This window comes from Benincasa hispida, chromosome 11, assembly GCF_009727055.1.
Source record: "Benincasa hispida cultivar B227 chromosome 11, ASM972705v1, whole genome shotgun sequence".
Lineage (NCBI taxonomy): Eukaryota > Viridiplantae > Streptophyta > Magnoliopsida > Cucurbitales > Cucurbitaceae > Benincasa > Benincasa hispida.
This window is the reverse complement of record NC_052359.1, coordinates 14,093,847-14,109,671: the sequence shown is the minus strand read 5'-3', so window position 1 is coordinate 14,109,671 and position 15,825 is coordinate 14,093,847. Positions and strand designations below refer to the sequence as shown.

Below are 15,825 nucleotides of genomic sequence, written 5' to 3'. Positions count from 1 at the left end.
TCTAAGGGTCAAGCGGTAACGGTAATGGTAACAGTAACAATAAAGATGTTAAAACTGATAATTTTTCAGCTATAATAGTAATAATAATGGTAGTCGTAACGTCACTATAACGATAACGGTAATGATAAGACATACTTCTTAAGCGCAATTGGTTTGAGTACTCTTTATTCATCAATCAACTTGCATTTTTCATTACAGATTGGGATGTAGGGGTCCATATGTCAGTACAAATGCAGAATATAAGTAAACACAAAAAATAATCAAATGAGATCCACGTTTTTTATTTTCATTTATCTACGTTTCGACAAGCGAAACGGAATAACCAACCTCTTATTCAGTTTGTGCAATGAAAATTTATAAGAAAAACCAATTTATCATCTTCTTCCTACTCAAGAATGATGTCATTTACATTCAATGGTTTTTGCGTAGATTGTTGTATTTGCATTCAATGTTGAATTGCAAGTTTTTCTTTTAATTTGAGTAGATTGTTGTAGGTTTTTTTGTTGACACTTGTTAAAATTTAAAAACATCACAGATGACAATTATTTGACACATGCTTGACATGCATTTCAACATATAAGAGACACGACTCGAGAGAAGAAAGAAAATCCAGGCAAAAATCAAAGCTTCAAGAATCTATGAATCAAATTCAAGGGAGAATAATGAAGAAGAAGATCAAGGGATCGGTTTTTATAGTAGCTTTGATAGGAAAACTACCCTCTACAATCTCTACAATATATGATATTATTCACTTTTGTCATAAACCCTTATATCCCTTTTTTTTGTTTCACTCCAAAAAGCCTCATACCAATAGAGATAGTCATCCTCACTTATATACCTATGATCCCCATCTTATCTAATCAATGTGGGACTTTGGTCACATTCCCAACAGGCTCAATTCGATATTCGTACCCACGTCCACTTTCAGAAGCATTTAGAAGTTCTTTATTAAGTAATTTAAAGATAAGCTCCACACTCCATTTCTTTTACAAAGTTCTCTATGTAATTTTATCTAACCTTCTATCAATATTTTTGTTCTCCTTTTCTTATATTCACAGATTACAGTGGGAAGGAGAAATCGGTTGATAACTGATTTTATTTTTACTTTCTGTTACAGGGACAAAAAAGGATATATGAAGGTCTAGGGAGGCTAATTTGTTTCACCAGTCTGGGAGATTATTTGGTTCTCTCTATATTTTTTCTAAGCAGCTTCGGGTGGTTTTTGCGGACGTCACAAATGAAGTCCTAACAAATGTCTCAAACAATATTATTTTCTGCCGAATATTTTTTCTTTCCTAATATGGAAATTATATGCGGAATATTTTTCTTTCCTACTCTGGAAAATCTCAGCAGATGTATATTATCCGATATTTTTCTTATTTATGGCACAATTTATTTTGACTGAAGGAAAAATATTTTCTAAAAAGTCTTTCCTTAGTTGGTCATCAGTTTTTTAAAGGAGAATAATGACTTTCATTTAGGGTTGCGGCATTTGTTCATAGTGAGAGAGTGTCTTTGTTCTTGGTGGTCGAATTGTGCAACATCGTGTTTTGATCTTTGTTCACTATATTTAATGTGCAATTTTATCAATTGATAAGTTCAAGAACTTGGAGAACTTCTGTCTTAGGGGAGCCTAAGGCAATACTGAAGAAAAGAGATTCTCGGTCTTAAAGGGAGCCTAAGACTTCATTCTCGAGAAGGATTTCTTCATCTTAACGAGGACCTAAGATTCATCAGTAAAGAGAGTTCACTGAATTACAAGGAAGATACTAAAGTGCAGAGGAGTCTCACACACTGTTAAAAAGCGAAGTGTTCAACACTAATATTATCACACTTAGGGAAAGCCTAAGTACAATCGAGTAGAAGTCTCACATCTAGGGGAGCTTAAGTGAGTTGTGAGTTAGGCTCTAGGTGAGTCACTGTAATAGTCGATGTGTTATAGATAAGTACTACGTTACAATTGCTTAACTATTTAATATTAGAGGATTATCTTTCTTGACATACTGCCCCCCAGACATGGGTGGTTTATCGCCAAATCGGGTTATCAAATTATGTGTCTTTACTTGTTTTCTTGTTATTAGTATTTTATTGTTACAGTATGAAACACACACAAAATGTGCATTATTTGCCTTAGATTTAGGACTGTTTTTAATATGTTTTTATCAGATTTGATGTATTTGCTAGTGATTTCCATGATTTATGATCGAAATTTATACTTAAAATAAGCCAAAAAGGATTAAATTAAGTTTAGGGGAGTCAAAACTAAGCAATGGACCAAAGGGCGAAATGAAAAAAAGAGAGGAAAAATTCAATGGTCCAAAGAACAGGGGAGAGTTACAACGATGGTTGTAGCATTGCAATGCTTCGACCGAAAACGAGGTTTGATGAAAAAGGCAGTAGCTGCACTTTGGGATGCAGCGTTGCAACACTTTGATAGAATCGGACCAGCGTTGCAACGTTGCTGTCGAAGCATTGCGACACCGACTTTCCTTATTTGACAAATTTGATAATTTAGGCAAGGATTTTGTGTCAAGTTTCGACTCTATGATTAGGAGAATCTGACCTAATTGGAAGACATTCAAACCTAATTTTGAGATAGAAAAAGAGAGAGTCCTTGTCGAAGAGAAACAATTGAAGACCGATTGTGAGACCGTTGAACTTTCCGACATGCTAACGGAGAGAAGATTGACGATTTTCACCAGAGAAGGAGCATTCTAGACAGGGTTTCTCTTATTCTTTCCTTTTCTCTACTCGAATGCCTTCAATTTTGTATGAGAATATTTTCTTGAGAACCACGAGTGGCTGGGCTAGACTCTTTGTTTTAGGGTGTTTTTGGATTTACATATGAATTTGAACTAATGTTTAAAGATTTCATGAAATTCCATAGCTAATTATCTTTGATGTTCAATTCGGTAGATTATATGTTTAATCGAACTTGTAACACTAAAGCTATTGACCTATCACGTATGTAGTTAGAGGAGTAGTAAAAGTTGATGATGACAATGTTTAATGCCATGAATTTTAACTTGATGTCACGACATTAGTTATCAATTAGAATTGCATGAGAAAGAATTGTTTTCGAAAGACAATGATACAGAACTTAATTTCTAGACTTAGATAAACGTGTATGCTTAATTCCATGATTGACCTAATTATTGTTTAATGAAGTATGTAATGAAAACCGACACCCTAGAACACTCTTAAAATCTAAAATTTCATTTGTTTGTCTTGCTTTGCTGAAAACTAAATCAAAGTCACTCAATTCGACTTTCCAATATCCTTGCTAAAATCAATACGGTTTGAAATAGTTAAGTGAAACTATTAGTTTGATCCTTGAGGACAATATTCGGTCGTTTAAGCCATTTTAATATATTATGACTTAACTGCTTTTTCTTGCGCACACACATTGCATGTCAAGTTTTTGGCGCCATTGTCGGGGATTAATATACGATTTTTTTTTCTTACTATTCAAGAATTGGAGAAATTTTAGATTAGGGCTTATTTTTGTGGTAATTTTTTTGGAGTTTTCTTTTGCGCATGCCCCATGATAAGGAAAAGCCTCTTTTGACTCTTGATCCTGAGATTGAATGTACATTTAAAAGAAATCTTGGAGTTAAACAAGAGGTGGAAGAAGTGATGGCCGAAGAAGCGGAGAAGACCATTAGGGATTATTTCCAACCACTTTTTCTCATAGCTCATGCTTATGCTATTGAGGCTTATGCTATATTGGATGATATGACCACTGATAACTGGTAGAAATGCCAGTTATTATAAGCCTTTTATTTAGAATTATGAGGGCTAACAAGTAGAAAATGCGGCAATAACACTTAGAATTTGCGAAAAATTAAGTTTTGCATCGATTAGCACCTAAATCCTCATTGACCCCAATATTATGCGTTACTCCGTGCCAAAGTGTCTATTTTTATAGCTATCGCAGGAATCAAACACATGCGCTGGAAATAAGCAATCACAATCAAACACATGTGCTGAAGCCAGGCGACCACAAAGACAAACACATGTGCTAAAAGCCGAGCTATCGCATAGAAGAACGCATGCATCCATCGCATGAAAGTTATGGTGATCGCATGCGTCCATCGCATGAAAGTTACGGTGATCGAATGCGTCCATCGCATGGAAGTTGCGGTGATCAAGCAAATGCAGTAATCACTTAGAGATTGCAACCATGGAGTGATAACCTTAAATAGAAGGGTGATCGCAAGATGGATAAAATGCGTTGATACTTCAGTTGAATCAAGCTCGGACGCATACTTTGGAAGTATCAACAAGATAAGATGAAGTGACATTGCCCATACCGCGACAAAGGCAGCAGTGAGACATAACGCAATCACGATTGTTGTCGGCGGTTAAACTCTATAAATAGTCCTTTGGACCTTCATTTCAAGACATTCGAATTTCTTCCTTAAGGTAGAGGTTTGTGATCACAGATGAGAGCATGGGCGAGATTTTTTTTTAGAATTCTTCATCTCCACAAACCAGACCGAGTGACGATCGGAGCTTTCCCCGGAGATAGAGCTCGAGAGAGACATCTCCACTATTCATCCATGGCACCACTAGTAGCCTTGACGCAGAGTCTTTCATTTCTCCTTTAACCTTTATATTGTATTACATTTTAGCTTAAGATATTAAGACATTTTGTAATCAATGCATATCTTGATTCCTCCAATGCTATCTTCTTCATCATCTTTATCTTTATCATCGTTTACCTTCATCGTTTATTTATCAAAGGTGATCACATACTTAATCATGTAGCCTAAAGATAGGATGCACGTAGCAACCCACTAAGAGGTGTGCGTTGTGCGAGTATAGTGAATTAATCCTCTTTACTTGGTGAAAGGCTGTAGCAACACTTGCCAATGGGTTGTTGCAATGCTTATCTATAAGTTAATTAGCCGCATCTACTGCTTGAGAAGGTAAAAGATGGAACCCACTAAAGTAAAGTATGCATTGTTCCTAGAGATAGGCACCATCTTATGCTCGATGCAACCATGCACTATAGAGATATAATCATGCGGCTGACCACCGAGAGGTGTGCGATGCGTTAGTATGACGAGCTAGGATTACTTGAGCGATTTAAGATAATAAACATTACTATGTGTTAATAGTTGTTGTGCATCTACCAATTCTCATCGCAAGTCTTCCATTGCTTAATCTGTTTAGTTAGGAGTAGGAGTAATGTGTAAATCCACTAAACTTCTTCTTTTTACGTTTATTCATTGCCTCAAACGCATTGCTTCACAAGCATTATTGAGTGAAAAGTCCCTATGTTCGACCTCAGATTACCCGAGAAACTTGCGTTCTCGTTACACTTGGCGAGAAGGTAAGAAAACTTGTGATAGGAACGCATGGTCATTGCATATTAGATTAACACATATTTTCCATTCCAACGCATGACCTCCGACGTATGGGCATAAAAGCATAGCTTAAGCCATGTACCACACATGATTGCATGTACCCCCATAGTTTTCCTCCAACAGCCACCACGAGTTATAGTTGGCCAAGTGATAGAGAATCCACCACCAAAACGGCCAGAGTGTATGGAATTGATGAGATAAGTGCTATTCAGGCTCAATTGACCATAATTACTAACACTTTGTCTAACTTGGTTGTAGGAGGACAATCACTAAATTCACCATCAATAGCTTCTCAAGTAACCATGGTAGCAGAATCTCAACAAGTTTGGGATGGACAGGAGATGAGACGACCAATTACATTGATAAGGACATTATAGAAGCCACCCACAAATTCCTACTCATTATCATCCTAGTTTGAGAAATCATGAAAAATTTTCCTATGCTAACAATAAAAATATTTTTGTAGGCACCACCTGGATTTTTTGGTGCAGGACCATCAAATGTAGAGAGAAAATATTCTCTAGAGGAGGCAATGTTGGAATTTATAAAGGAATCTAGAGAAAGAACTACAAATTTGGAGATCATAGTTCACGCTCATGGGAAAGCAATCTAAAACATGGAAGTGCATCTTAATCAAATCGCCATTTCCCTTCAGACAATGCAAAAAGGTAAATTCCTTAGTTGTCCTGAGAAGAATCTAAAGAAGGAATGTAAAGTCTTGACATTGAAGAGCGGGAAAAAGCTAGCCACTCATTTGATAGATGACGATGATGATGAACCACTTGAAAAAGAAGTGGAAGAGCTTAATGATGAATCTAGTGAAATGCAACAATCTGAGAAAGTTGCTAAGAAAGAGCAACCAAAGGAAAATGTATGTGAATCAGAGTCATCTTTAGGTAAGTCTTCTTCACCTATATCTTTTGTGCCTAATAATATTTTTTATCCTCGGAGGTTCCAGAAAAAGAAGCAAGATGAGCAATTTTCTATGTTTTTAGATGTTTTTAAGAAATTGCATATCAACATTCCCTTCATTGAAGCTTTAACATAGATACCTAATCATGCCAAATTCATGAAGGATATTTTGTCAAAGAAAAGAAATTTGAACAGTATGAGATGAGGTTTGACAAAGGAATGCAGTGCAATCTTACAAAAGAAGCTTCCTCCAAAATTAAAAGATCTAAGGAGTTTTACTATCCCTTTCACTATTGACTCTATGTCTATTAAGAGGTGTGACAATAATAGGAGCAGAAGTGAATTTTCTTTCAAAGAATTAAAAGCACTCAGACAAGCCTCATCGAAAACAAAATTCGAGTCCTTATTTAACAGATTACACAAGGGTTTTGCAACTTTTGAAAAATCTTTTATAAAACGCCTATAAAACTCGGCATGCCCTAAGGAACTTTTCACTCCCTTGACGTTCACTAGAAGAGGTAACTGGTCTATAGCGGAAACTTCAGCTCAATCAACCTTCAACCCTCTCTTAGAGATCTTATGCCCTAGCACAATACCTTCTTTGACCTTGAAATGACATTTTTTTCCAATTCAGGACAAGGTTAGTTTCTTGGCATCTCTGCAAGACACGAGAAAGGTTAGCTAAACAAGAATCAAATATGTACCCAAACACAGAAAAATCATCCATAAAAACCTCCATGATCTCCTTAATCAACCCATGAAAAATAGCCATCATGCATCTCTGGAAAGTGGTTGGTGCGTTATATAAGTCGAGTGGCATCATCCTAAATACAAATGTCCCATAAGGACACATGAATGTTGTCTTCTCCTGATCTTCAGGAGCAATAGTGATCTGATTGTAACTTGAAAAGCCATTAAGAAAGAAATAGTAAGGATATAAAGCCAACCTATATAACATCTAATCAATAAAAGGCAATGGAAAATGGTCTTTTCTGGTGGCCTTGTTTGGCTTCCTGTAATCGATGCACACCCTCCATCCTGTAACTGTCCTAGTGGGAATACTTTCATTATTCTCATTTTTTATAACTGTCAACTCGCCGTTCTTGGGTACCACCTGCATCAGACTCACCCAAGGGCTATCAGATATTGCATAGATAATTCCTACATTTAATAATTTAAGCACCTCAACCCTTATAACTTCTCTCATTGCAGGATTCAACCTCCTTTGGGGTTCAATCGAGGGAATAAAGGAATCCTCCATTAATATTTTATGCATCATAATTGAAGGACTGATTCCTTTCAAGTTATTGATTGACCACCCCAAAGCCGATCGACAGATTCGTAAGACTCTAAATAATTTCTCCTCTTCTACTCTGTTCAATTCAGATGAAACTATTATGGGGTATGTAGAAGATTCTCCTAGAAAAGCATACCTTAAATGTGTAGGTAGGTCTTTCAATTCTAATAAAGGCGGCGTATTAACATTAGGCTCACTAACAGACAGTAGAGGTACAGGTACATGCTTAGCATAACACATAGGCAAATAATTCAAGCATTCAGTGTAAACACTGTATCCTCATCTATCCCATCTATCATATGTAACTCACAGTTTAATAGACTATGACTTAAATGATTGGTGGCTAAGGCCAGTTCTTGAAACTCAGCAAACTGTCTATCCACAACACTAATGCTATAGCAAGTACAATTAGACTCAACATGCTTCAGAGAACGGAAAATATTGAATTTTACCTCCTCTTTGTTCACTTGAAGCCTAAGCTTACCGTCATAGACATCAATCAATGCCCTACCTGTGGCCAATAATTGTTGGCCTAGGATGATGGGAACCTCTGAATCCTCCTTCATGTCTAGAACTACAAAATCTGCTGGGAAGATGAATTTACCAAGCTTAACTAGTACATCCTCCACTACACCTCGAGGGTAAGTAAGAGAACAATCTGCTAGTTGCAAAGATATGGTCGTCGGTTGCACCTCTCCTATGTCCAATTTCCTGTACAAAGATAAAGGCATCAAACTAATTAAGGCCCCTAAGTCACATAGAGCTCTACTTACCGTTAAGCTCCCAATGATGCAGGGAATTGTGAAGCTCCCAAGATCCTTCACCTTTTGAGGCAGCTTCCTTTGCAACATTGCACTGCATTCCTCTATCAAGCTCACCGTCTTAAAATTTTCAAATTTCTTCTTTTTTGACAACACATCCTTCAGGAACTTGGTATAATTCGACATTTGCTCCAGCGCATATGCAAAGGGAATATTTATATGCAACTTCTTAAAAATGCCTAAAAATTTGGCGAATTGATCATTTATCTTCTTTTTTTGAAAACGTTGAGGATAAGGGATGTTGTTACAAACAGGAGGTAAAGGGCTAGAAAAACTCCCTGAATTCGATGACATGGGTATATCAATTTTCTCATTTTCGGCATTTACTTTCAATTCTTCCTTAGTGTTTCTTGTCACAGAATCATCGGTCTTCTGCTCCTTCTTATCCACCCTATTCAAGTTCAGTTACAACTCTCCCGCTTCTCAAATTCATTGCCTTGCACTCCTCTTTATTGCTTTTCTCCGCATAGCAGACAATATTACCTGACTGTATGGCGTTCATTGTAGTAGCCATCTGGTTAAACTGGGCCTCAAGGTTCTGAATGGCCTTGCCCTGACTGGTCATGGTACTTTCGAAGTAGTTCACCCAGCTTCTAAATTTTGTGATGAACTCCCTCATCAATTCCTCCATTAAAGGCTTCTGCTCAGGAGGTGGTGAAAGAGTTGAACAACTTGGATGGCCCTACAAAATATTTTTAGTATTAGCATAAGGGAAGCGTTCATGATTACGCAAACCTGATTGACACTAGGGGGGTTGATGTGTCTGATATGGGTTCTGTTGTGCTCCTTGAAACTGATTGTGATGGTGCACAAAATTTGCTTGCTCAGTATTAGGCACCTCCTATGATGGCATTGCATGGCACGCCACTATCGAAGCAACTGATGGTCGAGTACCTGTAGACAGATGACTGATTACATTAGTCAAGGCCGCCACTTGTTTCTTTAACACCCCTATCTCATTGAGCTCGGAAAGGCCTACCACTCTAAATGTTCCTTATTCGTTCTGATGTCTAGTTATAACTTGTGGTAGCCATATCTTCTAACAGTTCCTGAGCAGCGGTTGGAGTCTTTGCAAAAATTGAGCCACCTACAGTAGCATCCAAAATGGATTTTGTAGTGTTGGTCAGCCCGTTGTAGAACAACTGAATCTGTAACCAGTCAGGATATCCATGCTGGGGGCACTTCCACAGTAGCTCCTTATAGCGCTCCCATGACTCGAACAACTGCGCATCTTTCTTCTGTTTGAGTTTGACAATTTCTGTCCTCAGTTGGCTCGTTTTCGCAGGAGGGAAAAATTTGTTTAGAAAGGCTTGGGCCAAGTCATCCCATGTTGTTATGTTTCCTATTGCAAGTGACTCCAGCCAATCTTTTGCCTTGTCATGCATAGAAAAAAGGAACAATCTCAGTCTAATGGTATCAGAAGGGACTTCGTTTATTTTTACTGTTTTGCTAATTTCCAGGAAAGAGCAAATATGCTTGTGCGGGTCTTCATGTGGAGTTCCTCTGAATGCAAGATCCCATGTCATTTGAATTAAACCAGGTTTCAATTCAAAATTATTGGCATTAATTGGGGCCTCTGCAATGTCTGTCTGGGTCGTAGGGACAGCTAGTTGGAAATACTTTCTAATGGCTCTGTCAGCTTCCCCTTGTTCTCCCATGGCGGTGAACTTAAGTCTACCAAAACTACAAAATAAAACAAAAACAAAAAGCCCAAATTTAGATCAACTCAGTTTTTAGCAATATTAAGTTTGGGAAAAAATTTTCTTGCCAGTCCCCGACAACGACGCCGAAAACTTGATGTGGTGCGCAAGCATACGCAATCGAAGTAATAAATCCCAAAAAGGGTATCGTCCTTAGAGACCGACATGAGCGAAATCTTCCTAAACTTAGCTATCACAATTCTTTATCAATTTTATTCAGGCAACCCAAAAGATAAATTTTATATATAATTATGACTAACGAAAACTCAATCACACACAAAAACAAATTCAAAGCAAAATGATTCCAGGGTGTTGTTTCATTTAAGGAATATAGTGAATATGACATGCAATTGATTGAAATTGAATAGTTTGAGGCTAGAAAATCTAAAATCAGAAAATCCTCTCTCGAGCTCAAACCCTCCTAATAACTACCAATAAACCCGAATATCTTCTATCGCTTGAATAGTTACAACATTAAGATCCTTCGATCGCATCCCTTATTATTCTAAATTCATTCTCACGAAATTTCGAATAACAATCTAAAATATTGGGTCCAGCGAATTAAACTCTCTCGAGACATCTAATTACTTAGGTTCATTCAGTAAATGACCAGTTAATCAAAAGCATTAAACACAAATAATTTAGAAATCCACACAAAATAAATCAACTGTAAATTCAATATTTAAAGTAATATCCCCTAAAATCCACAACACCCCAGAATAAAAGAGTTTAGCCACACATGATTCCGTTATCAATATTCCACAAATAATCAATCATTAAAGCAAAAAGTAAATTAAACGTAGAAGAACAATCTTTCTTAATAGGTCCGAATCCCAATCAAGATCTCCTTGACTCTTGCCGCGAATCTCGTGTTGTTCTACAACAAAACAACACAATCACGATCAATTTTCCTGTCACGATTGGCCCATAGATGATCTCGAATCAACTCTCAATCAAAATCTCGAGTCTTCTACCAAAAACGATCAAAATTCCTCTACTTTGGCTCTTGTACGGACTAAAAATCCCCCAAAGTTGTCTCTACCTCCTCTTTTTTTAGACCTAACAACACAACGTTCTATCTATAGTACGCTCGCACTATTGCAATGCTACAAACCAGCATTGCAACACTGGCGTCATGCCAGCAGCACATAAAGTTCGTAGTGTGGCAACGCTACAAGCAGCGTTGTGACACTACCTTATTTCCAATTGGTCTCAGGTCTGCAGTGTCAAGGAGCAGCATTGAACGCTTGACCAATGTTGGCTCCTCTGAATTGCTTTCTAAATTTTCCTATCTTCTTGATCTTGGGTCCTTGATTTCTTCTTAATTCCACAGTCAACCCGTAATTGCTCAAAATTGGAGTTTTGCCCAGGGTTTTTGATCATTTTCGCACAAACTGCTCTTGATGCTTGGTTTTCTGAAATCACTCAATAAACCACATCAAATCAAACAAAAACTAGCAATAGTAGCTCTAAATTTGAAGGTAATAAAATCACTTTTTAGATGCTTTTTAACATCTCATCTTCCTTGAAGACTAGTCTTTGCAATGCTTCTATTATAGATAAAGTCCCACAGTTTGTAGCCTTTAACCCCCTCAGGATACCCCATAAATATGAATTTTAGGGCCCTAGGTTCAAGCTTGCTCTGCCTTACATGTACATAAGCTATGCAACCAAAGGTTTTTAAATTTGATATAGGCTTGGAGGTACACCTGTCCACAATTCTTTAGGCGTTTTCATTTCAATAGAGGTGCAGGGGCTTATGCTTATGGTGTAGGTGGCTGTAGCTAAAGTTTCTACCCAAAACACTTCATTTAGCTTAGCTTCTACCAACAAACACCTCACTTTCTTCATGAATTCTATTCATCCTCTATGCTACTCTATTTTGTTGAGGTGGGTAGGTTACTATTTTATGCCTGATTATACCATGCTCATTACATAAATCAACAAACATATTACTTAGAAATTCAAGACTGTTGTCAGTTTTAAGAATTTTAACTTTCTTCTCAACTTGTGTTTCGACTTTTGCAACCGATTCATTAAATTTTTCAAAAGCTCAATCTTTAGATTTTAAGACATAAGTCCATGTCTTTCTAGAGTAGTCATCTACTAGGGATAAGTTATACCTAGAATTACTCCAAGAGGGAGTTCCAGCTGGTCTCCATAGATTAGCATGTATGTAATTGTGTTTTTCTTTAGATGTATGGATCCCTTTTTTGTGAATTTGAGTCATTTTGCCTTGCCATTTACACAATATTCACAAAAGCTTAGCCTCTTGGTGCCTTTAGACTAAATCAAGCCTTGTTTTGATAGCTCATTAAGCCTCTGTTCTTCCATATTCAAGATCAATATTGTGCAAACCGTTTCTTCCATAGTTTGCTTTTGTTCATTTGAAATTGAAGTTAGGAGATCTTTTGGATCTTTAAGTGCTTTTCTTGCCATCAATATTGTCTTGATCTTCTTTGCCAAAAGAGTAAAGTTCCCTGCCCCAATGAATTTGTCAATTTCATATTTTGTTGAAGTAATGGATGACTTTCTTGAATGTTCTTGACAGATTCTTGGCGATTCTTGCTTATATCTTGGAGGTTATTGACTGTCTATTGGTGGCTCTGATACCAGTTATTAAAAATAAAGAACATCATATATGGCAATTCTTTGACATGTGCTTGACATGCTTTCAACATATAAGAGGCATTCTTATTTGATTATTTTCCTTTACCTTTCACCCATGCAAAAGCTCGAGAGAAAAAAGAAAAGTTAGGCAAAAATCAAAGCTTCAAGCATCTATGAATTCAAATTCAAGCGAAATTGATGATGAAGAAAAAGGAGAAGAAGAAGATTGATACATCAATTTTTATAGTGGTTCAATTTGATATTCATAACTACATCCACTTTCAGAAGCATTTAGAAGTTCTTAATTGAGTAATTTCAAGATAAGCTCCACACTCCCTCTCTTTTACTAAGTTCTCTCCATAATTTCATCTAACTCTCTATCAATATTTTTCTTCTCCCTTTTTATATTCACAAATTACAAGGGGAAGGAGAAATCAGTTGATAATTGATTTTATTTTTACTTTCTTTTACAGGGACAAAAAGAATATATGAAGGTCTAAGGAGGCTAATTTGTTTTAGCAGCTTCAACAACACTGTTTTTCTGCTCTTTTGTTTTAAATTTTAGGTGAATTTCAACACAGTATTGAGTTAGAAATGTAAGCAAAGATATTTGCATTCACTAAGTTCCAACACAAGGTATTGGAAAAGCATGCATGCATGGAGAAACATGAAATCATTTTTCATCTCTTCTTTAATACACAGTGGATTTGCTAGTTTTTTAATACACAGTAATTCTAAGCATGGAGCAATATTAAATGTCAATTTCATTAGTTAATTTCAAATTTACACGTTTTTCGGATTTTACAGCACAATATTAAATTTAAATCAATTGATTGTATCTTGTATTGAAATTTGGTAGGAAGAATATTTTGAAGAACCCTTCAAAGAAAATATTGTTCTAACTAATGAGAGGGAAATGAGAAAAATGGGAAGTGTGTAAATTTCATTCTAGAAAACTCCATATAAATACATATCTTAAGTCTAAAAATAGATTCCACAATGTTAGCAACTAATCCCACTAACTCCACGAGAATAGGAACTTAGACTTGACTACAACTAAAAATAACTTCAACTATTTCCTAGAAACTATGAATTGACTAGACCAACTCAAAAACTAATTTGCAGTTTTGAGTTACTAACATTCTCCTCCTAACTCAAATACTACAAACACCTAACTTGCTCCTAAGAACTTGAAAACGACTCACACAAAATCCATGTTCAACGAGTGATCATCTATCTTGTTATACCATGCCCTAGGAGCTTGCTTCAACCTATAGAGAGCCTTCTTCAATAAATAAACCTTCTGCTCTTGTCTTGGTATGATGAATCTATCTGGTTGCTCAACATAGATCTCTTCTTCTAACACTCCATTTAGGAATACTGACTTCACATCTAACTGATACACCTTCCATCCATGCTGGGCTGACACAGCCAGTAGCAACTTGATTGTGTTCATTCTTGCAACTGGTGCAAAAGTCTTAGAAAAATCAATTCCCCAGACTTGTGCATACCCTTTTTGATGAAAATGCCCCAACCTCTTGTGCCATAACTCAGTTCCATTTACTTGACACTTGAAAGCTATTTGCTCCTTCTCGAGTGGATCCAACGAGAAGCTCTTGTGCTGCATCTTTATTTTGAACAACTCATTCCCATTGGAATCAGAAATGAGGTACTTTCCTTCTTCAAACAACACTTTGAATCCCTTCTCTACTAATTGACCAATGCTTAACAAGTTTTGATCAATTTCAAGAACAAACAACACTTCAGTAATCAACTTGGTTCCAGCACAGCTCTCTATTGACACTGTGCCCTTCCCTTTTACTTCTTGATACTCACCGTTTCCTATCTTCACCCATGATTTGAATGACTTGTCAAAGTTCTTGAATAACTCTTTGTCACTTGTCATGTGATTGGTACACCCACTATCAACCAACCAACTATCACATTGAGTGACTGATGAGAAACAAGTAGCCACAAAGAATTGATCTTCTTTTTGCTGTACTACAACATGTGCTCCTTCTTGCTGTTAAGATTTTGCTTCCTTACATAATCGTTCAATATGCCCCAATAAATGACATCTTCTACAGTTCAAATCTAGCCTTCTCCATCATTTGAAATATGGATGATCTGCTTCCCACAATGCTTGCATGTACTACCAGCATCTTTTGCAGCAGACTCTGAGCTACTGTTACTACTTCCCTTATTCTCTCTTCCACCTTCTCCCTGCTGCATTCTAGCTTTCAATGCCCCCTCAATGCTTCCTTCTTGTCTCATCAACCTCCTCTGCTCTTGTGCTTGCAAAGCACTAACCACTTCTATCACCTTGAGTTTTGAGAGGTCTTTAGTATTTTCTAAGAAAGCAATGGTTGCTTCATATCTCTCAAATATTGAAACTAGAATCTTCTGAACCAATCTATTGTTAGATAAATTGGTTCCTAATGCTCTTTCCTTATTAGTAATCCCAATCAACTTATCTGAGTACTCTTTAATGGACTCAGAATCCTTCATTTACATTCTCTCGAATTCTCGCACCAAGTTTAACACTTTCATGCCTTTAATCCTCTCATCACATTCATACTCACTTTTGAGGATCTCCCAGATCTCCTTTACCAACTTCAAGGCCATAATTTTGTTGAATATGGCGGGAGAGACAACTGCATATAGGCAAGTTCGAGCTTTTTCCTTCTGGTGACCCTATCCTTGTGAGTCTTGATCTGATGTATTGTTGGGTTATCAGGAAGTGGAATAATCTCATAGTCTTGCTTAATTGCTTCCCAATAATCACAACCCTCCACGTAGGCTTGCATTCTGATAGCCCATGCCTGCTAGTTTTTACCATCAAATACAGGTGGAGCCAATGAAGAAAGACTGTTTGATCCTAATTCCATCTCTAACAACTCTTACAAGTGTATCACTCAGTTTCTCTCGGAGATGTTTCACTAATTTTCACTCACAGATCCCTTAAGAATTGATGGCTCTGATACAACTGTTGTTCTAACTAATGGAGGGAAATGAGAAAAATGGGAAGTATGTAAATTTCATTCTAGAAAATTCCATATAAATACATATCTTAAGTCTAAAAATAGATTCCACAATGTAAGCAATTAGTCCCA

At 36.8% G+C, this 15,825-nt stretch overlaps 1 protein-coding gene across 1 annotated transcript; it reads right to left on the bottom strand.

Annotated features, from left to right (window-relative positions):
• Positions 1-14,806: 14,806 nt before the first annotated feature.
• On the bottom strand, positions 14,807-15,220 carry LOC120090575. The gene has a single exon (XM_039048304.1). The coding sequence runs from the start codon at positions 15,218-15,220 to the stop codon at positions 14,807-14,809; it is 414 nt and encodes a 137-aa protein (XP_038904232.1).
• Between the last annotated feature and the right edge of the window lie 605 nt (positions 15,221-15,825).